The sequence below is a fragment of the Podarcis vaucheri genome (assembly GCF_965113315.1).
Source record: "Podarcis vaucheri genome assembly, chromosome: 9".
Taxonomy (NCBI): Eukaryota; Metazoa; Chordata; class Lepidosauria; order Squamata; family Lacertidae; genus Podarcis; species Podarcis vaucheri.
In genome coordinates this window covers 79,664,194-79,690,278 of record NC_138767.1, presented here as the reverse complement: position 1 = coordinate 79,690,278, position 26,085 = coordinate 79,664,194, and the positions used below count along the sequence as shown (strand labels likewise).

General features: G+C 44.0%; 1 protein-coding gene across 2 annotated transcripts in view; it reads right to left on the bottom strand.

Moving 5' to 3' along the window:
* Positions 1 to 24,869, bottom strand: part of SLC2A9 (solute carrier family 2 member 9) — a 52,091-nt gene extending 27,222 nt beyond the window's left edge. Inside the window, exons 1-5 of one of the 2 annotated variants that reach the window (XM_082238556.1) lie at positions 24,784 to 24,869; positions 15,620 to 15,718; positions 9,148 to 9,308; positions 7,300 to 7,424; positions 6,410 to 6,555 (exon numbers count right to left, since the gene is read on the bottom strand). In XM_082238556.1, coding sequence (XP_082094682.1) covers positions 6,410 to 6,555; positions 7,300 to 7,424; positions 9,148 to 9,308; positions 15,620 to 15,718; positions 24,784 to 24,861 — 609 coding nt within the window. In that variant the 5' untranslated portion in view covers positions 24,862 to 24,869. Of the gene's footprint in view, positions 1 to 6,409; positions 6,556 to 7,299; positions 7,425 to 9,147; positions 9,309 to 15,619; positions 15,719 to 19,962; positions 20,426 to 24,783 lie in introns of those variants that run through there. The other variant, XM_082238557.1, reaches the window with a different exon arrangement.
* Positions 24,870 to 26,085: the final 1,216 nt, after the last annotated feature.

Sequence of the window (26,085 nt, the reverse complement as noted above, 5' to 3'; positions counted from 1 at the left end):
AGGGAAAGATTACCTTCAAACAACTTACTGGGTCAACTGCCACAATGTGGTAATAGAGGCAACTAAACGGTTTTAAAACAGATTAGGCAAACTGATAGAGGGTTGCTCTCTTTATATGCTCTCTTAGTAACCGTGTTAGTAAATTCATGTATCTGACTTCAAGGACTGGTATATTGCCCACACTTCTCTGTCCAATAAATGTTAATAGAACTTACATATAAAGGAGTGAATTCACAGCACTGTTGGAGAACGAGGGGGGCGGGGGGAGACCCTGCCCCCGGCAGTGTGATCCTGGTGGGGTTCCATCGCAGCTGCCCCCCCCGGCTGGGCACCCTGCCCCCAGAACATGTGCCAGCCCGCCCCCGCCTGCTCTCTGCCCCCCCCCGGTGCCGGAGCATAAAGCTCCGCCTCTGATTCACAGCTGGTTTGCATATTGAAGATGCATTTTTTTTATTTCAACCCAATGATTTTTAAAAATATGATACAGACTTCTCTTTCTAATCAAGTACACAAGGGCCTATTTTCTTGAAAACAAAAAAATCCTGTTAATTTGATAGTATTACCCAAATAAATAAAGTACTCTATAGCTTATTTGGATAGCTTACTTTGATTTTGTAGCAGTAGTTTTACTTACTATTAAAATGCAGGAGGAACAGTCCTTCTCCCATTCTTTTATTTGTTTCCCCCCCTTCTGACAGGTATTCTATATCACTTTTTAAAAATACTCAAATACTTCTACCAGTTTAATACATCTGAGACACAAATTAGAAATATGCTATAATTTCAGCATTCTTTTATTTCTTTATCTAAGCAGTATTACTCATGTGTGACAGATTCAACAATTGGACAAATTCATGCGATTCAATTAGCATAATTTCATCCTTTGCAAAGGCATAAAGTGGCAGCTGAATGTAAAACACTAAAAACGATGATTCACCAGTGTCTGAAAAAAATAAAATGAGAAAATAAAACTTTCTCATTTGAAATCAAGACCCACTATTCATTTTCTTAGCAAAATATTCAAAACTGTGTATGTTAAAAAAAACCCAACTTGGTAAGACTTAGATGACACTGATCAACCTGAACTCATGTGTTGAAATTTGTGACTCCAAAGTTCATGCTTAATAGTGTCCCAGTTATGCACTACTAAAAGGGAAGGAAAGGGAAGGTCAAGGTTCAAGGTCTGCTGTGACAGACATATAGCGTATGACAACCTGCCCTACCCTGGCAGTCCACAACATTCAGAGGGCACAAATCCCATCATCTCTGACCATTGGCCATGTTGACAGCAGCTGTGGTACAACGTGGAGGACAGCAGGTTGGAAAGGATGATGCAGGACAAGAAATCTACCTGTCCGGACCATATATATTCTGGTTCTCCCCATTCTGCCATATGCATGCACAATACACATAAAAAACAGGGCTGAGGGTGGGCTGACCACAGGAATAGGTGGGTCTACAGGCAATGGCTGGGGCTACAAGGAGCAGCTTTCTCCCCCATCTCCATGATGTTTCCAGGTTAAACCTCTTTAGTTTCTCCTATATGGACGCTGAGGTCCAGTTCCGAGGGCCTTCTGGCGGTTCCCTCATTCCGAGAAGTGAAGTTACAGGGAACCAGGCAGAGGGCCTTCTCGGTAGTGGCGCCCGCCCTGTGGAATACCCTCCCATCAGGTGTCAAAGAAATAAGCAGCTATCTTATTTTTAAAAGACATCTGAAGGCAGCCCTGTTTAGGGAAGTTTTTAATATTTAATGCTGTATTGTTTTAACACTTAAATGGGAGCCGCCCAGAGTAGCTGGGGAAACAGATGGGTGGGGTATTAAATAAAATATAATAATAATAATAATAATAATAATAATAATAATAATATACTATTATTCACTTATACAGTGGTACCTCTGGTTGCAGACACGATCCGTTCTGGGGTGTCGTTCGCACCCCAAAAAGTCTGTAACCAGAGTGGCGTTTCTGTGCATGTGCGAGGCGTGATAGAGCACTTCTGCGCATGCGTGAACTGCACAGAACGCTTCTGCGCATGCGGCGAAACCCGGAAGTAAACACTTCTGGGTTTGCCACATTTTAAACCTGAAAAAATGCAACATAAAGCATTCGCAAGAAGAGGTATGGCTGTACTTGGAGGTGGGAATAAGCGAATGCACATTGCCAGCAGTTGCCCTCCAAGAGCCTGCAAAATGTTTATTTTAGTGACTTATTTCAAAATGAATGCATTTACATAATGATCTCTGACAAAGCATTGCGAGCTTTTGCATCTCTCTCTCTCTCTGTGTATCACAACATCTTTAAAAAAACCTTTAAAAGCAATCCTGTACAGACCTTTCCTTAAATTGACTGGCTACGTGTCAAAAGAGCCCTTCTTCCCTCATTTTTCACAGGCGAAAGAGCCAGGTCATCTCAGGCTCTCTTTCAGGTCCACTGACCTTCCTTCAGTAAACATTGCTCTACAGCTTTCCCCCTCTGGCTTAGAAACGGTGAAAAACTGCTGATATTTCCCTCCGTGCTGCCTGCTTATGTGCAATGGGGGGGTGGGGGGTGGGGAGGAGAGAAGCTGGTGTTGAGGCATGGATTAGCAGCAACTGGGAGGTCAGCCCTCTGCCCAACTCAGGCTCAAGATCAATCTTGCAGGCTACACTGATGGGCCAAGTGGCACTGGGTCTCCCTTGTTGCTCCCACAGCCTATGCAAACCTAAGAAGAATGGGATGGAAACGTATTGTTTTCTTTTGATATCTGAAAATCAAGATAGCAAGTTAGGACGGCACTAAATTACTAGAAAATTGGGAGCAGGGGAGAAATATTTGTTGAGTTTTTCATTTTTCTGATTATATTTATTAATTGGGCAAATACAGAAGATCGTTTGACCTGTTGCATGAGAACATAAGAGCTCTGAGGTCAAGCCAGAGGCCCACTTAATCCTGTACCCTGTTCCCAGAGTGACCAGCCAGGGGGAAGCCAAGGGGCCGGACCTTTGTGCCCCAGCAACACTCTCCCCAACTGTGATTCCCAGTGAGTGTCGCCTCTGACAATGGCTAGTAGCAACAGATCTTCCACAAACTTGTCCTGTTTAAAAGCCACCCAAATTGGCAGTGGCCAATCACTACCAGGGCAGGTCTGAACCCTGCATGGAATTTTCATTACCACTTGTCAATATAATGCAAGGAGAAAGAGAGAAAGAGAGAAAGAGAGAAAGAGAGAAAGAGAGAAAGAGAGAAAGAGAGAAAGAGAGAGAGAAAGAAAGAAAGAAAGAAAGAAAGAAAGAAAGAAAGAAAGAAAGAAAGTCCAATGATTCTTGGCACCTCATACATTTAGTACAAGTCTTTTAAAGTTCCACAGGCTTATCTGTTATTGTTTTCTTGACGCAACAGGCTAACATGGTTAATCTTCTTGAGCCATTTAGCTCGTTAATTGATTTTTGCACCCTCATTCTTATGCGTCTGGTAGAGATGCAATGTTGCCAATTACTTAACTGCAATTAACCCCACCCTTCCAGAGTGCAGACTCCCACCAGCACTCTCAACTGAATGGCATTTTGGTTAAGGCTAACCAGGAAGTCCCGCTTAACCCGGGCTCTGAAATCAGAAATGGAAGCCATTTCGTGGAGGTTTTCTCCTGCGCCTCCTTCCAAGATGTAGCTTTAATTCTACAAACATGCCCTTAAGCGTTAAGAAGCTTCCGGCTCCATTACGCTGCACTATGCTACAAATGACTTTTGCTGATGCCCTATTTCTTAACCAATTTCTGTACTGGGTATGTGTGAGTCAAGTTTTCCTCCAACCCTGAGATTCTGCACCTCGTTCTACGACCTTCTTGAGTTATTGGCATAATCATGAAAAATGTCTGCTCTCTGCTTGTGGGTCAAATTCAGGCAGGCTACAGCAGGGGCCAGCAAATCTTTTCAACAGGGGGCCGGTCCACTGTCCCTCAGACCTTGTGAGGGGGCAGACTATATTTTGGAGGAAAATATGAACAAACTCCTATGCCCCACAAATAATCCAGAGATGCATTTTAAATAAAAGGACACATTCTACTCATGTAAAAACATGCTGACCATCCGCTTAGCTCTCAATGCTATATTATTCACCATTTATCTCTACTAGTCTGTCTTTTTACAACTTGCCTGTGTGTTTCCCTTCACTAACGCTGTCCCCAATCATACTGTGTTTTAATTTGTTGGAAGCCACCCAGCGGAGCCAGGGGAACCCATTAAGATGGACGGCATATAAATAATAAATTGTTATTATTATTATTGTTATTATTATTTTCCCCCTTTCCCAGGGCTGAGTAGCCACCTGTGGCATTCAGTATGCCTTCTAGCTGAGCTTGTAATATTGTGGTTCTAAACAACTCTCAAGCATTTGGGAGACCCTCCTGAGTCATGACTTTCCCCTGTCAACTTTCTGCTTCTCAGTCCCCTCACATTTGGTATCTAAAAACTATTTGGGATTTTCTTGGCAATTGCCTACCCTCATGCAACTATGATAGTGCTACCAACTGGTTCAACAGTACCTACATCACGTACCAGGTCCTGAGCTCCACTTAAGAGTACGTCAAGAGTTACCCACAGTCTTTTAGTGCGACAGTCTTTACAACTCCATGCCTATTGACTTTAGGCAGGTATGTTTGCTGTACTCGCCTCAGCACCTGCTAAACCCCTTTTTGTTTAGGCAACCTACCTAGACATGTGAAGATGACATGTATTTTAATCTCTAATTTTAGTTCATAATGTATATGTTAGCTTTTGATTTTATACATAATTGTATTTTTAAACAAACAAACTTATTTCTACCCTTAACCAAAAAAGCAGTGCAGTTTTGAAATTAAAATCAATGAAGTTTTGAAAGAGTCGGAAAATGGTACCCAACTGCATACCAACATAGACAAAAACCTGCCCTTCCATAATGCAAAATTTGGTTATGATATCTTAAGAGGGGTCCTCTTAAACACACAGTGAACAAACAGCTTTCCAGAATATATGGGTTTGTATTCAGAATAGACTTGCTCACATTTGTGTTATTCATATCTATTAAACTCAGTGAGGACTCTTAGTAGGACTAGCATTGAATATCACCCATTGCTAATTTTTGCTAACCTGCTTAGAGGCTTTATTTACAATTAAGCAGTATACAAATCCTGTTCAATACATAATGTGGTTGACCTCCAAAATCTCCCCACATTCCAGAACAGTTACCCGCTGCCCCCAGCCAACAAATTACGCCAGCCCAAACATTCTCCTTGGTTGCAAACTGCAACTTCTACACTTTTTGCCTGGCTAAGGAATGAGTTGAAGTAGCTGCAGAGGTTTTCAGGAGAGTCCCCTTGTCCTTCAAGGGCATAGCTTGCTAGCTGTGAAGATGAAGAATCTGAGTGAAGCACGAAAAGGATGCTGTGGCTGCAGAGAGGACCTCAAAGCCCCTGACAAAAGCCTCCTCTTTGGGGGGACTGTCTTGCCTTGAAGCAGGGAGCTGCATTTAACAGATTGTTTTTGATCCCTTTCAACTTCACATCCCGTTTCAGATGTCTGCCTAGGGCGCCACTTAATCTCAAGCTGCCTCACACTTTTTACCCATTCCAATTCCATGCATCTGCTATATATGGACACTAAAGATCAATGCCGGAATAAATGAATAAAGAATAACATATTGAGATAAAAAAACCGCTCAACGTATCAGATGCATTTACTCAGAGCAATATCGCCATCATGTGGTCATAACGCCTGTTATCCGTTGCCGTCTGAAGTTAGGCTTGCTATATCCAAGACCTGTGTGCTCTTCCAGAAGGGAAACTCCTAACCTGATTCAGACCTTTGTTGCACTTCAACTGCTTTGCTCACTTATCATTTATAGTTGGCCAGAATAGTTGCTGTTTGCTCCAAAGGTTTTAAGGGTGAATTTGCAGCTGATGACCTGCACCTTCGGTCACATGCCACTGTTACTGGGGTTTCCCTTTCCATGCTAATGGCCGGTTGCACCCAAACTGAGAAGAGTTCTGCAGCCGCTGTCCCACCCCTTATGTGCCCTCGTGTTCCTCTAGTCAGTAAATATTGAACTTATGAGCACATGCATGGGGATAGCTCTTTTGCAGCTTTCTTATTTACTGTTTGCCTAGTACTGCAGAATTCTACCCTTGTGGGAGTTTGGAAATTGGAAGGGGAACTATGTGTCTGTCTGAGCTATGGAGAATCTGGTTATTGGGGGAAATATTTGTTTGTGGCTAAGGACAGTTGTCATGGACAATACTTTGCCTTGAGTGCTGTCTGGTGTATCTCCCCCCTGCGCTGAGCATTGCAAAGGGGTCGGGACCAGATGTCTCACAGCTGCGCTTCCAACTGTACAATTCTAGGATTCTAACTCAGCTTCATTACAACAGCAAAAGTGCAATTCAGAATATGACAAACCTTCCCAAATATCTCAGGTAGTCCTAAAACTTGTCCACTGAAGACACCGACACAGATGAGGATTGCTGTAATTTGTCCTAACGAACCACGGATCTGTTTGGGTGAAATTTCACTCAAATACATAGGGAGGGCACTCAGAGATACACCTGTGAAAGGGGGCAGAGATAAAAGACAGCTTTTCAGTAAAAGAAGTTTAAAATCTAAAATATTATCAAACATTGTTAAAGCTACTATCTTCATATAGGTATGTAGTAAGATATGAAGCACATTATATATTTTTAGCAGTATTTAATATGATTTTTTCCACTATTTTTTATTCATATGCAGAAGCATTTACCAGCAAAGTAACCCATGTGTTCCTAAAGAACTATATAAGCAAAATTAGAAAACTTTCCGATATTTTTAGTAAGTGTAAGAAGCCACTATTCAAATTTAGCCATGGAGTCCCACCTTTGCACACTCTGTTGTATACTCTGCTGTAACCAGACCGTAATTTGCAGAACACTTTTTCCTCAGTTCTCCTGGAAGTGCTCATTCATCAGAGCACTTTAGGTCTTTGCAAAATGTTCACAAAAAGATTGCAATGCCCTGGATATAATGTTATGAGGTTCTTCTTGAGATCAGGAAATCCCCTTTCCCACGCAAGGGATAAGCAGAGAAATCAGCTAACCTACTCTGTTTCGAGAAGGATTACAACGTGATTGATATATCCTCTGCCAAGAAAATGCATCCCGCAGCCTGGCTCTTGCAGATACATTCTATTTTTAAGCATTTGGGGTCTCTGACCCTTCTTCGATCTCGGCAAGTTCAACTGAAATATCAGGCTCTGGGGTAACAGGGATTGCTCAGAATATACTTGGCATGCAAATGCAACATATACAAAATCATACCTCCATCAATGCCCATTATGAATCGGCCCAGAATAATCATTTCGAGGACTCCTGCCAGTTGAGAGAATGCCATCAGCAAGGCAGCCACAATGGCAAACACATTATTTAGCAGCAGTGTACGCTTCCTAAGAGAAAACAACATTACATGTTTGCAGCATCAGATAAACAGCAGCTTTTCACATACACAGTCAATTACATTTGTGATTAAAATACTTCAGTAGCAATTGCAAACAAGACAGAAGTCAAAGGTGGCCTGCTTCATGCTATATACCAAAGATGCACTAAACAGGCGTTCTTCACTGAATCAATGGGCAAGGGCATAGCAAAGGTGAAACTACATGCTGCAAGAAACACCAGTCACTTGGCAAAATGGTGGCCTTATGCCAGGTCCTTCCCTCACCCTCTGGAACATCTGCTGCACAAGCCTTATGACATCAATCTGTGTGCTTCTCCACATCTGCATCTGCTGGCATGGGAGGAGAAAACACATGGCACAAGGATATCTGGATGAGGTAATGGTGGACTCAAGAGATCGTGGGCAAGCTCAACACAGGGCAGCCATTTTGGGTGGCAGCCCCATGTCTCTGTAGTGCATCGTTGTGCCTTTAAAGACACAGCTGGTTCTTAAATGCAAGGCAGCTGCACCTACGACCTCCAGGAACTATCCAAACACAGGCACTGAAGCGGCTGAAAAAACACCATGCACTTCAAAGATACTGTAATGTGTCTAGCAAAGTACATAACTTGAAGTACGGTTTGGCCCTTTGTGAACATACTCCAATGTGCATGTTTATTAACTTAGATGGAAAGGTGCAGCCAGCCATCAGTCACAGACAGATTAATTGGGGGTCAGAAATCCTTGCTAATCTTCTTCAAAATCACCTGTAGATTCCAGTGTACCTTCTGCCCACGACTGACTACAAAGATATGAGTACTTCAGTACCAGATTGAGGACGTAGGATGTACGGTTTTAGATCTAGACAGTTTCTTGGAAACAACTCTTCTTCATTTATCACTATGTGCACAATTTGTCACTATGCTGTCTGACAGGCTCACCACTATGTTGGATATTGAACTGGAAATGCTGTCAAGAAAAGACCTGGATACAAATCTCTCACTACGACTCACCTAGGTGTTTGGAAACCCCAATGCTATGAGGGTGCATCCATCAGAGAAACCGTACTGGCTATTGTTCCCTGTTGATTTAAGTGGCTAATCCAGGTTTGTTGTCGCATCATGTGTGAAATGGCCTCACTCGCTATCTGAACAGGGGACGCAGATCACATGCTTTGCATTCAGAAGGTTCAATCCTGGCATCTCCAGACACAGTGGGACACAGATAAACTTTGTTAAACTAGATCAAGTCTCTCTGATTCAGCTGAAGGCAGCTTCATATATTCAGATGACACATTTTTAAAGGTGATTTTCTGATGTTCCAATAGGGAAGTGGTCGACTGAGCATCTTCTCACAGACACACACAATATGACAATGTTCAGTGCAGCATGAAAGATACAGCACAAAACATGCAGCTTTCCACTTTTGCGTTATTGGTAACATTTAAATCATAAAAATTAGCTCATTAATAAGACCAAATATCAAAGAAGCAGCATGACCATATAGAAGGGGGAACCCTTCTATTTCTATTTTTTAAAAACCTCATTCATTTCTTCATATAAGTTATTACTTGGTGTCAATGTAACCATTTTTACATTTTTAAAGGCAAGAGTCTTGCATAAAGAGTTCTGAAGTAAAAAGAAGTAGAGAAAAGCATTTGTTTTTCTTGCTTTTGAGTCATCATATTACAAAAGAAAAGAAAAGGAAGTCACAAGACACATTTATTTGCTTACCGGCCAAAATACTTGACAGCTGGAGTAACAATTAAAGCCCCCACAAGCCCACCAATGGCAAAAATAGAAACAGATATAGTCCAGAGCAGGGTAACCGTATCTTCTGGTATGGACTGGTTATATCTTCTTTCCCAAGTTTCATTGTAAAACTTCTTTACAAACTACAAACAACGACATTTAAAGTGATTAGAACCATGATGTCCAGTACAGATTAATATCATTTGAAATTTACCATTTAAAATTTTAAGTCAGGTTTATTTAAACTGATACTTTCGTTTTTAAAAATTTCAAGTTATATTTTGTGTCCTTAAAAACAACAACTAAACCCCAAATTTAATACAAACTAATATATTGGTGCACACAATGAATGAGCACAGGGCATAGAGGGAGGGCTCTTTCCACATGACCAAGAATCCTGCCAAATGAAAAGTCTGGAGACACTAATGAACACGGACACTACGTGTGTTCTGATGACTGACATTTTGCCAGCTCTTATTAACTGTATTGAGATTGTGCTTTTTTCTACAACGTTTAATGGAAGCAGTTTCTGAAGGCTGATCCTTGAGCAATAATGTGCCAGAGCTCTTTGTGAAGCTGCCAGTTATCTTGTGTTTAACGTTAACAGTATAGTCCAATACAGTGGTGCCTCGCAAGACGAAAAGAATCCGTTCTGTGATTCTCTTCGTCTAGCGGTTTTTTCGTCTTGCGAAGCAAGCCCATTGAAGGATTAGCGGATTAGCGCTATTAGCGGCTTTTAGCGGCTTATCGGATCAGCTGATAAGCGGCTTAGCGGCTTAGAAAAAAAGGGGGGAAGGGGGAAAAACCAGCAGGAACTCACAAGACATTGTCGTCTTGCGAAGCAAGCCCATAGGAGATTCGTTTTGCGAAGCACCTCCAAAACGGAAAACTCTTTCGTCTAGCGAGTTTTCCGTCTTGCGAGGCATTCGTCTTGCGGGGCACCATTGTATTATAGTAAAGCATTTATACTATTGAACGGTCCTGGCAACACACCCAGGGTGGCAAACCAAACAGCCATTTACAATAGCATGGTGCTATTTGCTATTTTGTGGTATTTCATGAAACTCACAAGCTCCATACTGAAAATTAATAAATCACGACTTTTATGAGCTGCCGATGTTTGAAACTTCTTTCCTCTAAGAGCAATGCTGATTGTATCATTCCCACTGCTTGAAGTTTATAGTCTTAAAATTGCTCCAAAATAACACCCGGAATGTACTGATAGAGGTTATGTAATTACCTGGAACTGCCTGGGGCTGACAGGAGTTATAGTCCAAAAAACAGGTTGGCAAAGGCTGCCCTTGGGAGTGGATTGAACAAATACTTCTGGGTGCCCGCATTTCACTTCTAGACAGAAAAGCACTCATCCCTCAGGTTGCTACTGGAGGGACTGGTGCTGCTGTTGGTAGCATGATAAAAGTACTGTACAGTAAAAGTACCTGTTTCTTACAGCCACCTAACCTGCCACAATTCTACAGGAGAGAGGCCAAAGATATCACCTGCTGAATGTACTACTGCCAATGTTTACTGGATAAGCTGTTGAAGCATGTAATGGATTTCACCAGCAAGCAAAGTGCAAGTAATGGGGTCAAAGGTGCGAGATAAACACAACTGCACCATGACTAATTCCAGCATTCCAGCTGAATAATAGCAAACTATACTATGTGCTACTATCAGAAACAGCTGGGCACGCAGAACCCGGCACACTGCTTCTGGCAGGTATGTGCTAAGCTTTAACTGCTGTGATGCAATGCAAGACTGACTGATTTCCATCTGAAAACCCATATGCTCTCAATTTGTTTCCAAACAGCAGGCTACATTTCCTAGGGAAGATTCTTCCCAAACCAGATGCTCGCCAGCTTCTGTCCGCATTCCCCCAGGGGTGAGTTTAAAAGTTGCTCCGCTACCTTTTTTTGATGTTCAGAGCCAGCAGCCGAGAATGGAGCCAGACTCCTGGTACTTATGGAAAAGGTTGCAGAGCAGCTGTTAAACTGACCTCTGAGAGAAAGCCAACAAGCTTGGGAACATCCCGTTTGGCTCCCAGGGTCTGAGGGTGAAAGTGTTTTAATGGCTTAAATGAGGATGGAGTAAAAATAAACCATAGCAGAACACAACAGCCAGTCAAAGAAGCCAAAACCACAGAGGAAAAGGCATATGTCAGCTAGACATTGGGAGAGGGACCCCACTTCCAGGTGTTTCTATGCGAACTCTAGAAGCCTGGGAGTCACTGCCGTTTCAACAATGGCCTCCCATTTTATTGTTGTATTTTACAAGGTGCTATATTTTATGGAAGTGGAAACCACCCAATGGTTTTGATAGGCAAAGGGCAGGATAAAAATGAGTAAGTAAATAATAAAGCAAACAAGCATCTGAGCCAAGTTGGGAGAGCTGAATAATTGTTTTTAAAGGAGAACATAGAGTAAGCATTAAGTGAAGCCTGGTGGACTGCAGAGAGCCAGTGGGTATGAAATCCATAGGAAGGGCAGAAAAGGACACACAGGAAGTGAGGTCACTCCATACATCCAATAGAGCATCATTGATGTTAACTCGGACTCCCCAAAGCGACAGACTCTGCCACAGGAGCAATGAGGGTGAGAATATGAGGCCCAAAGCAGAGCAAACTCTTCTATCAATTCTCCATTTGCTTCCTGGTAGCTGTGGAACTACTGAGGCTTCCAGAACGAGTGCATTTTGCAGCAGTAAGATCTGCTAAATCAGCTTCTGTAGCTGCAAGTTTGAGAACAATATCTATTAGGTGCCTGTTAGAAGGTTATATCAAAGGACATTTTTTGCCTGCTATTTTTTTTTGGAGAGTGGGATGTCTTCCAGGCATAGAAGCAATCCTGGAGCTCCTGGATGAGCCAGTAACTATGGGATAATCCATCTCACAAATTGCCTTGTAGGTCGTTTGTGTCTTCACTTTTCCCATGGAAACATATTCACATTTCTACTGACCGGGTGACAAGTCAACTTATGTGAAACTAAAACCTGCTTTTCCACTACACAATAGTAACACAAAAAGGGTTTCTAAATCCATTACATGCCTTTGCACTGCTGTATTTGCAATGTATCATGGGTTCTGAGTTATCTCATTCTCCCCTGTCTTTTAACTCCTCTTCTGTGCCTATGCCCCCCCTTCCACCCAAATTCAGCCCTCCCCTCCCCACTGTTGCTGTTCTTCATTCTGGGGTACAACTTTCTCTCCTTTCTGTGTGGATTGACCTAGAAGTCTCTTTGTACTCAGGAGTGTCCAAGACTGAGTTGTTAGTTGTGTTAGTCAGTAAAGGTTGGCTTTTCCTTTATTGATGGGGGGGGGGAGTCTGTTCTGAGGGAATGACAGTCCCACCCTCTGCCAAAAGCACATGATGTACTATTCTGCTGCCTATGAGCCACTGTCACAATCTGCCAACAGCTTCACCACCAAAAACAACTCACGGCAGAGCCACTGGTGCCTGCTTCTGTGACTGCAGAGAAACACCAACACCAGACCTAGAAGTTTATCTTCTTCTCCTTTAAAGGAAGAAATTATGCAGCTGACTCTCCCATGTTTGGAGAAATCGTAGGGGTCAGCATACCTGCAAGTGCAATGGATGAGCCTCACCCTAGGAAAACCACCTTTTTACAAGGGCAATGGCATCTGCCCTGCCAGGGATTTCCCCCTCCTTAAAAAGAATCAACGTACTCACAGCAAACCACTTGCATGGCTGATAGAGCTGATAGCAGGGCAAGACAAGCGAGGCCGATTGCCGAAACCCATTTTTAGCTAGACATGGAAAATAAGTTTAATCAAAGCATAGTAGCAATCTAATGATGCCATGAAAATATGTGGGGGAAAGAGAAGGAAGCGGAGTGCATATGGGGTCGGGTGGCGATGTTTCTGTTTTACTGAATATATGTGTAGGGTTTGGTGTCAGCGTCGCTTGTGCAGGTTCTTTGTTGTTTGCTTGTGTTCCTTTGGTGGTGAGAGGTTGGGGTTGGCCTGGGGTGTGGTTATTCATTTGTGGTTGGCTGTGGTGGTCTTTGTTTTCATGTGAGAGTGGGGTGGGTGGGTGTTTTGGATCAGGTTAGCCATATTGATTCATATGCTATTGGTGGATTTTTGTTGTCTTGCTGGGCTGTGTATGTGATAAAGGGGAGCCATACCGGGGTGAAGGCATCTTCTTCTATTTGTCCCTGTGTCAGTTTCAGTTAATTGGTTAATTTTTCTAGTAGGGCTATTTCCCATACTATTCGGTACTATTGCTCCATGCTTACTCCTGACAGGTCTCTCCAGTGTCTGGTTATGGTGTTTCTGGCTGCTGAGAGCAGGTGGGTTATGAGTTCTTTGTGATGTAAATGGGCGTTATTGTCTTGGAAGATGTTTAGCAGGGCCAATTCTGGGTTGATTTCTAGTACTTGCTTAGTTATTTTAAAAATTTCTTGTATGGCTGTTGTCCAGAATAGTTGGATTTTGGGGCATTCCCACCACATGTGGAGGTATGTGCCTGTGGAGGTGCACCCTCTCCAGCATTTAGGTGAGGTTCCTGGGTGCATTAGTGCTAGTTTTCTTGCTGTTAGGTACCACCTGTAGGTGCGTTTCAGAGTGAGTTCTTTCCTTTTCGTTGATATGGATTTAAGGTGGGGTTTATTCTGGTCCACTGGGTGGGGTTAATCTCATAGCCTATGTCGTCCTCCCATTGTTTTTTGATTGCGTCTAGGGGGTTTGTGGGGTTTTGGAGTAGTATTTTGTATATTGCTGATACCATCGCTTTGGCGTATCCCTTTGTTGGCAAACTACAATTAATGCAGAATGTGGCAGCTACACTGCTGACTGGCAGTGGTCGCTGGGACCATATAGCAACAGACCTAAAGCATCTACATTGGCTCAAAATATGTTTCCGAGCACAATTCAAAGTGTTTGTGCTGACCTTTAATGCCCTAAATGGCCTCAGCCCTGTTTAAACCCCCATCACTTAGTCCAGATACAGTGGTACCTCTGGATACAAACGGGATCCGTTCCAGAGCCCCGTTCGTATCCTGAAGTAAACGCAGCCCGTGTCTGCGCGTGCCGCGATTCGCTGCTTCCGCATGACGTCATTTTGACCATCTGTGCATGTGCAAGCAGCAAAACCCGGAAGTAGTGCATTCTGTTACTTCCGGGTCACTGCAGAGCACAACCCGAAAGCGCTCAACCTGAAGCAACTTCAACCCGAGGTATGACTGTACTGAGATCCAGATCCAAGGGCCTTTTGGTGATTCCCTCACTGTGAGAAGTGAAGCTACAGGGAATGCGGCAGAGGACCTTCTTGGTAGTGGCACCTGCCCTGTGGAACACCCTCCCATCAGATGTCAAAGAGAGAAACAATTCTACGACTTTCTGAAGGCAGCCCTGTATAGGGAAGTTTGTAATGTTTGATGTTTCATTGTGTTTTTATATCTGTTGAAAGCCACCCAGAGTAGCTGGGGCAAACCAGTCAGATGGGTGGGGGTACAAATATAATGATGATGGTGACAAAGATTGTTCTTGTTTTATACTTTGATTATGCTTTATTTTGTGATTGTATTTTAGTTCATGTGACTTGTCCTGGGAAGTAAGAAATACGAGAAATAAACATACAGTGGAACCTAGGTTGTCGAACGCTTTGGAAGTCAAACGTTTCTGCTTTTGAATGCTGACAACCTGGAAGTGAATGCTTCCATTTTCAAACGTGCCTCAGAAGTTGAATGGCTTCCGAGGTGCGTTTCCCCATTTTTTTCCAATTGATTTTGTCAATGTCCATTGAGTCTCGGTTGTTGAATGTTTCAGAAGTTGAACGGTCTTCTGGAACGGATTAGGTTCGACAACCGAGCTTCTACTGTACTAAAAATTTTTTATACATGTGAAATGTTGTGGTTATATTGCCCTCTACTGGACTTAGGGCATGGTTCCTTTTAATTACAAAAAATATAAATGAATGAATGGCTACAACAAGGTTTGTAGTTTATTTAGTTTTGAATATTAGAAGATATTTGGTATGATGCAAAGTAAGCGAGGATAAATTAATAATAAAACTATGCTTGTTTTTTGTCAAAAGTCCAAGTAGTGATGGTATTGCTATTTCAACTCCTTTTACAGATATTTGTGGAAAGAGCTCATTACTCCACTATAATAATTTCACTAGGGCATTTAGCTGATTTTGACGTGGCTTTTCTCCCTTGCAGGCTGAGACAATGAGGTGACAATCAAGTCCACAAATTTTTCAGCAGCTGACGTGAAAATAAGGGTCACTATGGCACTTAAGACTCAAATTTGTATAATGGTTAACTCGGTAACTTTCTAAGTTTGATGTGCTATGTATATAAATTGCAGTGGCTGGCGGTTGATAAAGTAAGATTCTGTTTCTCCATCAAACTAACAATCCCATATGTAACAAGAGAGATTGCACCAAACTGGGCCAACCTGGACTTAGAGGTTTGAGAACTTTTATTCACTCACCACGGTTGGAGCATTCACTACCGAAAGGTTGTAGCCGTACAGGAAAGAGGACCCAAAGGCTCCGGCCAAAGAAGCAACAATGAGACTAGCAGACCAGTCCTAACATGAAAAAAGAAAAATGGAAACGGTTGAGTTATTGTAAATTAATCAATAATAATAATAATTTATTTCTATGCCGCCCCATCTAATTGAGTTGCCCCATTCACTCTTTTCAAAGGAAAAAGAGGAGACCATGTAAGGCCAAATCACACATGGCTTTTAAGAAAAATATGGTTTACAGTTTTTACAACAAAGGATGCTTTAAAACCCAGCCTTTGGAACAAGTACCGTATCTTTTGAGCACTGTTTGTAGAAATAAAGATTGGGGGGGGGGGGGGAAATACCCTGCCAAATTCTATATGAGCTATAACTAGTACAATAAGAAATCATAATTTTAGAATAAGCATCTGTATTTAAAACATTATTATATCGTCTTTCATAATCAAAAGACATCATAAACATAAATTCTTCTAGTTAACTAAAATATTCTGGCGTAGCAGGTACTGAAAATATCTTCTTCAAAATGTTTGCACAAGCATATTATGTACGGATGTTGCTCATTGCTCAGCCTTTAAACTGAGAAATCAATCAAACAAACAAGTAAATGCATTTAAATAAATCTGCATTCATTTCCACTTCCTGTCACAGTAATATAGCTGACCCAAATCAGCTTCAAACACATGTCCTAAACTAGCCATTTCACTCATTAATTGGTCCTCACACATTAATGAACAAGACCCGACTCATGTCCTGATCCAAGCTTACGACTTGCAACTTTTGATCAACATGCTCTTGGAAATTTCTTCAAAACTTGCAAATCCCAACCTGGCCCTGCCATTTTCCATAAGAGTATTGGCAAAATGCCCTCAGAACCTTTCCGCAGTCCCACAAGCTTCTGTAGTTGTCAAAGTAAGCTTTTATTAAACTATTAAAGAAACACAACCACTTTTGAACTGTCTCGTAAGGTTGTGTCATAAAGCACCATGGGAACCAGTTGGCTGAAGGGCAGGATAAAAAACGTCTTAAATGCTATTTAAAAATGTGTAACTTTCTCTTAATGAGTAGCTAGACAGCCTAGAAACATGCCCACACCAATTTGTTTGCTCTAATCCACTGTCAGCATTAGAGCAGACTCCCTGAGAGTTTCAGATTAGAAATGAGATTTTGACTGTGCTTTGTCGTCTCATACAGATTTTCGTAGAAGTGTTTTTCAAGCAGCCATTTCCAGAGAGCGGCTAAATCTTCACTTTAGCTATGTAACAGCTCAGCTTTCGCCAGTTTCCTGGCACCTGTCCATTGCAGATCATTTGGGCCGACCTATTGTCATGGTGATGGATTTGATTAAAGTGACAACAGAGCAGAGTTATGAAAAGTCCATAGGTAATGTATCTGATTGCTGGTAACCATGAACTCAGCATACTGTGTTTCACCAAGCCTAAAGTCCAGATTTTGTGCTAATAATAGCCTGTCATAGTTTGTTAGCAAAGCACCAACACTGGGTGTTCAAATGCATGATATACATACATACAAATAAATAAATAGAAGGCAGATGGAGGATGAGATTGATACCTTAAGACGGGCCAGTATTTCCATGGCACAGACAAAATTTAACAAACCTTGAAGGATTGTTGTAAGGTGAAACTCACTACTCCACATTCTTCAAAAGATGCAGAGGTTCCAATTAAACAGTACTTGTGATTGACAATATCCTTTATTTTAATCAGAAAAGTACTCTGCCGTTTAAACAGGGCACAAAACTTTGTTTTGATCAGCATGCTGCCATTTTTTATGTTCTGTTCTGAAATCACATGTGACTGAGACATGTGCCACCGTGGCTAGGCCTGACCTCTCAAGGAACAGGAATAGTTGGTGCACCACCTGAAGCTGGTCAGATACCAACCACCCTGGCTATAGCCACTTTGAACAGGACATAGCAAAAACAAGAGCCAGAAGGACCCCAAACTACAAATCTGTGTTGTTGCTGTTTTTAAGGGAAGAGCTATGCAATTCAAAACAATCTGAACCCCTGTTCCTGGGGAGGTCCTCTTCGCCACTCAGATAACTGATTTTTTTCTGAGTTATCACATTATAGAAAGGAGAAATCTGCATGCCACCCACATATTGATAACAATGCACTCTAAAATTGCTGTCCAATCTTTCCCAGCACATTCACATCGATGGGAGACAACAATGATCTCTGTGGGACATCAAAAGTCAAGGCGTTGAGTGGGGGGACTCAGAGAAAGGACTCAAGAACTTGGAACAGGAGCAGATGGTGTGGTGAGATGCCAGCTCTCACTTGACCTTATCCTGGATGAGAGGGGGACGGGGCAAGGCGGTGGGAGGTGCGCTGTGATGACCTCCCGCCCTCCCCACCCCTTCTACCTTCTGGCAAGCACCAGAAACATGACTGACCAAAGGTCAAGTGAGCACGGCCAGCCCACCAGGCTGCCCACTACTGCTTGGAAGAACCAGAGCAGCAGAACCAAAGTTTAAAGTGATCTAATTAAATACAGTTAAAATAACATGCTATTTTCTGAAATTTAAAAATAAGGGCCCAATGCTTATCAATTATTGCAGTTTCTTTGCCCTCGTTGCCCAGGCACTGCAGGTTCATTCACAATACAATCTGCACATATAAAAGGGCTTTTATTTTAAAAATAAACTGAAAATTTGGGGAAGATACCTGGAATCTCCCTGAGCCCTCCCCACAGCTGTGGCCCTGCATGTAAAACAGGGAGTGTGGCTCAGAGGACGGGTGTGTGCACAAGGCAGCTGGAAAGTTTAAGGCTCATCCTCATCATGATTTGAAGGGAGAACTTCCTAGCTTATTCCTTTAACCGCTGATTACATATATGCACTCCGGATTTAAAGAATACCCCCCCATAAAATTCTGGGAACTGTAGTTTGCTAAACTGCAGCTCTGGAACTGCAGCTCTGTGGGAGACAAACAATAGTTCCCAGGATTCTTGGGTGGAAGAATGTGCTTTAAATGTATGGTGTGTGCACATGTTACACCAGTAATTGTCAAAATTCTGCAGGGGTAGATGTATGGTACTGTTCCTGTTCATGCATACTATGCTGATAAAGACATAAAGACCAGTAAAGGCACACCTTAAGGCAAGACAAGCAAAATACAGTGGTACCTCGGGTTACATACACTTCAGATTACAGACTCTGCTAACCCAGAAATAGTACCTCGGGTTAAGATCTTTGCTTCAGGATGAGAACAGAAATTGTGCAGCGGCGGCGCAGCAGCAGCAGGAGGCCCCATGAGCTAAAGTGGTGCTTCAGGTTAAGAACAGTTTCAGGTTAAGAACGGACCTCTGGAATGAATTAAGTACTTAACCCGAGGTACCACTGTACAAATTCCTCCCCACCCCCAATTTTACAATGTTCAGCGTTGGCCCTGGCAGACCAGGGAAGCCAGCTGGGCTCCTCTGGAGGCTGCAAAATGTCTCCGGCTGCCCTGGGAGAAGCAAGCCTAATCCTGGGGGGGTGTGCTGAACTGCAGCTCGTTCACAAGAAGCACTGAGGGAAGGACAGCTAAAGGGTTAAGCCAAGGGCTTAGTGGAGCTCACAGGTAGAGATTAAGGCTGGTGGGAGGGAAGACGAGAGCAGAGAACTTTCTCTGCCGGCTCTGTTTACACTTCCTCTCTCTCTGCCCCTTCGGAGAGGGCTAATAATAACCAGCCAGCTCATTGCGAGACAGTGCTTCTCCTTGGGCGAGAGTGCCCTGCGCCGGGCAGTATTTTTAGCTCTGCTATCCAGCAGCTGTTGCGCCAAAGCTCCCTGGAAAGGGGAGAAGTCCGCCTCTGCAGGGCTCTGGTGCGAGTCCCGCTGCCCCTCTGAATGTTGCTTGGAGCCCTGGGCCAGCCCCACTCCCCCCCCCCCAGCGAACTGGAACCGGCCAAGAGCCGGGCTGGCGCAGGACGAGTCCCCAAGGGATCGCGCCGGCTCTTTTGTCTCGGGGGATTATTCCGTGCCAGAATCTCCCCATTGAAACGCGCGCGCGCAGCCGCAGGTTGGGACGCTGGCCTCTGAGCTCGTGCAAAGCGCACTTTCCAGGATCCAGAGAGAGGGCAGCCGCGCTCTCGCCACCTGCCACCCATCAGAAGAGCGTCTCTTCCGCGCCCCGTCCCGCCTTCCCGCCCCGGGAAATGCAAGCGCCCGGCGACCTCCGCGCACGCCCTCGGCCCAAACCGCCTTGCGCGCGGGGGGGGGGGGAGCCGCGGAAAAGCCACGTGGAGTGCAGCTGTGCGCGCCGGGCTCCGCACCCGGGACCGCGCGGCGGGGCTCCTTACGTTTCGCCTCTCTCTCGGGCTGCCCGGGCGGAGCAGCGGGTCGAGGTTGGTCATGCTGCGGGCGGCGCGGGGCCTTCTCCTCCGGCGCGCCCGGGGCACATGGGCAGTGGCAGCGGCGGCGGCGGCGGCGGCGCCCCGGTACCTGCTTGGCTGCGCCAGGCGGGCGGGGCGTTGCAAAGGTGGAGCGAGGCGAGGCGCCGCCGGGCCCCGCGGCTCAGCCGCCCGGGGGAGGGAGCGGCCCTGCACCGCCTTCTCCGCCAGATCCGGCCAAGGCGAATTCGGAGCGGCGCCGGAGTCCAGCCGCACAGCCACTGGGGCGCAGTCGGCGGCAGCCTGGGCTTCGCAGGCATGGTGGGGCGGGGGGGGGCGAGACGCTTTGGGAAAGGGGGCTTCCCTCTGCCGTGCGCCGCTCCAAAGAGCTTTGGCTAGATGCTGCGGAGCCACGGAGAGGGGTCGCAAGATCACCGCTCAATGTGGGGCTGATTGGAAACATTCCCGAGTGGGTTGCCGGGGGTGGGGATGGATGCGAGGAAATCCCCGTCCACGAGACCGGGGGCGTCGGAGGCGCTTCGCTTATTGCCTGCCGCTTCCCTTCGGTGAAAGAATCCGATTGTTCTCGAGCACATGGCTGAGCTCCGCTTCTCAGCATGTTATGCAACGGCTGCGCTGCGTCATGTTACCTCCGATTAAGGAAAAGGGGGAAAAAAACCCCACACGCTTGATTTGTGCACTGTGTAATGTTCTCAAGTCATGTCTGAAGGGGCAACATCTTCAGGAGGGGAGGGGGTCTGCGTCGGGGAGTCGCGGCATCATCACTTTTGCAGGTTACCTCCAGGCTGTTTGGCAGGAGGGATTCAAGCGCATACCAAAACTTTAGGCTTGCACATGCATGCCCTGTTGCCCAGCGCAACAAATCGACTTTAGAACATGAACTTTGCAGTCTGGAAAGCGATGGAGAAAGGCACTGGGGGAAATGTGGGGCAAACAAATGGTTAACAGGAAGACGTGCAAACATCCTAAAGCAAAGCCAGATGAATGGTGGATGAATGTCATGGCCATGAACTGCCCCACATAGTAAGCACCCCTTTGCAGGAGATTGGATGTGAACTGGGACTTTTTCACTTGTAAGCTTCAAATCAGCTTATGCCACAAATCAATATATAAAACTCTGATTTTAAAATGTTGGTTATAATGTAGACACAACTTTTCTTCTTCCTTCTTGCTCCCATTAACAGTGTTTACATATAACACAAACACAACAATCCCCTATTGCAGCTGGATTGATGTAGCTTCCAGTTTAGGAAAGGTATACTTTTTGTACTTCCTGCAATTTCAATTTTTACACTGTGGGGCCAGATTTGAATATTTTGAATATCTGGTCCAGAATTCAACAGTGACCATGGAATCAGAGTGGTAGAGTTGGATGGGATCCCAAGGGTCATCTAATCCAACCCCCTGCAGAAATGCCATAGTGGATCTGCATCAGCACAGCCAGACACCTTCCTCTGCCCCGGCTGCAGCAAAATATGTCTCTCCTGTATCGGTCTCTGCAGCCACAGCAGGAACTGTAACTCTCCAATGGTTTGACTTCACCCCCAAATGTGTACTCCTCGATTGTCTCCCAAGACAGATACCAACAATAATAACATTACTGCGTCCTGGCCAGGAGAGGCAAGAGAATCCAACACTTGGTGTGTGAAACACACACACCATCCAGCTATAAATGCCTATCAGGCTGCCAAGAAAAGCAGCTAAAGGACACCAATCCATTCTCAACTACAGTCGTACGTCGGCTCCTGAACACCTTGGGAGTCAAACGTTCTGGCTCCCGAATGATCAAAAACCGGAAGTGAGTGTTCTGGTTTTCAAACTTTTTTTGGAAGCCAAACGTGTGGTGCGGCTTCTGCTATTGTTTCCTGCGTACCTGCGCAATCGGGAACCAATTGGTTTTCTGAATTTTTCGAAAGTTGAACGGACTTCCGGAACAGATTCTGTTCCGAGGTACATCTGTACTTTGGTGTGTGTGGGGGGGTTCACATTACAAGCTTGTTTTTAGCCCAGAAAACTAACACAGAGGTCCCAAAAGTATAGGCGCCTTGCAAATCCCTGGATTGGGTTGTTTTGCAGTCATTTCTAGAGTTAAGGCAGAGTAGAATGAGTGCATGCCTGATTCTTTCAAAGTTTTCTTGTAGCACCCAAGGTGTTAAGGAAGATGTAGAATGATTTCTGGCAAAAAATAGAGATGAAAATTTCCAAACAGTGTAGTATGAATTTTACACTTGACAGTTAACATTGCAAAAGGAACCATACTAAAATGCTTTAATGGCCCCTGAGGGCAAATTTGTTTGACACACCCTAGACAAGTTGTGTAACTGATGGTGTTGAGACATGTGATGCTCAAAGGGATTCTTCCTCTTTTAAGTTTCACATTCTAAATTATAAAACGTGAAGAGTTTACATAAGAAAACACTGTGATAAGCAACTTCATTTTATAGCCCCTTTCACTCAATCATTAATTGCTTCAGTTTCTAATTCCATCTTACTCAAAATATATTTAGCAGTAACAATTATAGTGGTATATACGAATCTGATGCAAAAGCTTCTTTTTGCATATACAGTCGTACCTCGGGTTACATACGCTTCAGGTTACAGACTCCGCTAACCCAGAAATATTACCTTGGGTTAAGAACTTTGCTTCAGGATGAGAACAGAAATCGTGCTCCAGTGGAGCAGCAGCAGCGGGAGGCCCCATTAGCTAAAGTGGTGCTTCAGGTTAAGAACAGTTTCAGGTTAAGAATGGACCTCTGGAACGAATTAAGTACTTAACTTGAGGTACCACTGTACTGATTCTAGAATAATATAAAAAAGCCAACACTCTTTCTACACCTTTCTCCCCCTCATATCTTGAATAGAACACAGAATTCCCTCCCCAGGCCTCTCCAGAGTCAGGCATCACAATTTGTTCTTGTCCTGCCACTGGGCTGGGTATACACATTCATGTTTTCAACACCATATCGCTTTGTTTACAGTAGGTGAATGACCCATAGTTTCCTACTAAAATCGTGTAACTTTTCATACAACAATTATTCGGGGGGGGTCCCGTTTTTGTTGCACAATAGCACAAGAGTGCCCCTCCAGGTAGTAAAAACACAGTAACTTTGGAGAAGGATTGCAGAGCAACTAATAAAGCAGAGTGATGTGTGGATGGTCCAGTATAAATCCATCACTGATGCACGATTGTTATGTCAGCGACAAGTTGCATAATACACCTTCAGAAAAGCACTAGTCTGGAAGGGCCTTAAGTGATTTTCTTTCTAGCAAAGTGGAAAGAATAGATAAAGCAGTCCTTCCTGGTCAGTCTTGCACAGACCTTCCATTGTGTTACTTTGCTGCCTGGATTCTGTTTTGAGCAGCGCAAGTCAACTTCAACAGACTCATTGTTGATAGAGACAAGCAACTGCGAGAAGAGTGGAGAATATTTGCAGAAGGGTCCCTGCCCTCAAGAATTCTAAATTGTCTTGTAATTGCAGGTCTCCAGTGTTAAGCTTTGTGCTGAAAGCGAGCAACAGAAATCACCGAGGATCATATTCTGAGCCAAAGAAAAAAAAGAATGACCTTCAGTACCATTACTGATTTTGAAGCCAAACCACAAGTTCTCCACGGTGTTTCAGATTCAGCCCTTTTTCTTCCTCTGCAATACCTAATGGTTGTGATGATTTATTTCTGTTTGCATTATTTATGTCAGGGCTGGTTTTTCCCCATAAGAGAGTTTGCACAGCAAATATCCAGAGGTCCACAATTGTGCTCACCATAGAGCGTGCCCAAATGACCTCTAGCATGTATGACAAGCCTCCATCTCTTTCCACAGCTACAAGGCTGTGGAAGCTGATCATTGCCCCAGCCCAGCCTCCCTGACCTGGTGGTCTGTTTTGGAAGTGCAGCACCAATCAGGGATAACACATGCAGAGAGAGAAAGAATTGTAGCGTTGGGAGGGACCATAAGGGTCATCTAGCCCAGCCCCCTGCAATGCAGGAATCTTTCGTCCAATGTGGGGCTCAAACCCACAACCCTGAGAAACCTCACGCTCTGTCAACTGAGCTATGTAGTATCTCATCATCCAGGTTCAAGATTCCATCAAAGAACTCTGGCTGTGCAGCCAATACAAAGAAGATCAAGGACACAATCCAGTTCCTCCTCTCCTAGTGCCCAAGGTATGTAGACAAGCTAGAAGCTGTTGGACCACTCCAATCAATCTCAGCAGCCTTGGCAGTTGTACCGTGTTCCCGTGGTCCATGAGGCCACTGGTAGCCCAGCTCCTGTGTCTGCCAGCTCTCAGCTGCCCTTGCTGGCAGCCGAAAGGGGGAGCTGCAAATTTGCAAGTGTGTGTCAAGTCACATCCACACGGATACATTTAAATCAGCAGTCATGTCTTACTCCCAAAGAATCCTGAGAACTTTGTGAAGGGTGCTGGGAATTGTAGCTCTGTGAGGGGTCTCCTCACAACACTCGGCACCCTTAATAAACTACAGTTTCCAGGACTGTGAGGGTGGGGAAGCCATGACTGTTAAATTGGTACAATAGTGCTTTAAATGTTTAGTGCAGATAAAACCAAAATCTAAGCGACACTAGGAAAAAGTTGAGAGCTTGGCAAAATGAGTGCAAAACCCTGAAAAATCACAATCTAATGTCTATCCATTGTATAATATTTGAATTTAAAGAAATTGGCCATTATCAATAACTGCATCTCTTTGCTTCTAAACTGAGTGTAACATTAACACATTTAAGTACTGTATTTCAAAGGGTAAAAATGTATGACTTACCACTTTCTTCTTGACTGCAAGATTATCTTTACTCTCACCATTACTTTTCTCTTTAATCTTCACTCCATCAATCTCCATTATGTTTTCTGTTGAAGACATGGAAAAGTTTTTGCAATTAATTCTCTTAAAATCTGCTGGCAGGTATACCACCACATGAGGAGATCTGCAAGTCACATCAATTGCTGGAGGTTATTTAAAAATGTAAAAATTCAGAATAGAAGGCCTTAGTTTTGTGCAGCAATAACCTCACACAAGTAGCACCATCATTATACACAGCATCAAGGAACAGCATCTTTCAGGACCCTGTGGGTCTTGACTTTCATTTCAGGGGAAAAGGGGACATTTATCTACATTTATAGATGGAGGGGGGATATTTGACCTTGCCTGATATCAGAACATTGGACCATGCAGACACAGAAAGGACCACACTTCCTGCAGCTGCTGAGCAGAAGAAGGAAATTCAGCAGCTGGAGCTTGTCAGTTCCCTTTCCTAAGGAACTATTAAAGATGCAGGAACCATCTGTTCTTCAAGGGCTAAGGAAACTGAATGCCACATATTGGTTTTAATTAACCAAATCTTCTATCGGTGTTTCACTGTGAGCCTCTAGTTTTTATGTAAGACTGGTGTGAGGTATCTTTGGCCTTCCAGATGTTGCTGAGGTACTGCTCCCATCACCCTTGGCCAGGCATAGGCAAACTCGACCCTCCATGATCCCTAGCTAATGGGACCAGTGGTCAGGGATGATGGGAATTGTAGTCCCCAAACATCTGGAGGGCTGAGGTTGAGGAAGCCTGTCCTTGGTCATTGGCTGTGCTTACTGGGGCTTACAGCAAAAGCTCTCCACACTTGCTGTGATGTATTAACATTGGGATAGTTGTGTGTGTGTATATAACAGCAGCAGTTTCCAAACAGCGATTATTCAGAGTACCAAGAAATTCGATTCATATCCTAATTAAGCAGTGACACATTTCTTTGCATCCTGGAAAGGAAGAATGCTTCATACAGTCGAAACCCCAGCAGGAATTAAAGTTGATGGCTCTAATTACAATGCTGAAGTTGTGTTTAAGCCAAGATGGCAGCAATGTTCTCCTGGAAAGGCAATCAAACATATGCTATGAGGGCTGCCCAAAAGCCATTACAATACGGTGCTTAAGATTCATTATTATTCTATGGGATGGGAATGCCATCTGTGTAACACTTGAGAGATCCAGCCTATGGATATTCAGTTTAGTTCTGCACCAACCTTTAGCACCCAAACTTTATTAGCCAGATTAAATGGCAATATTTATGTATATAATACT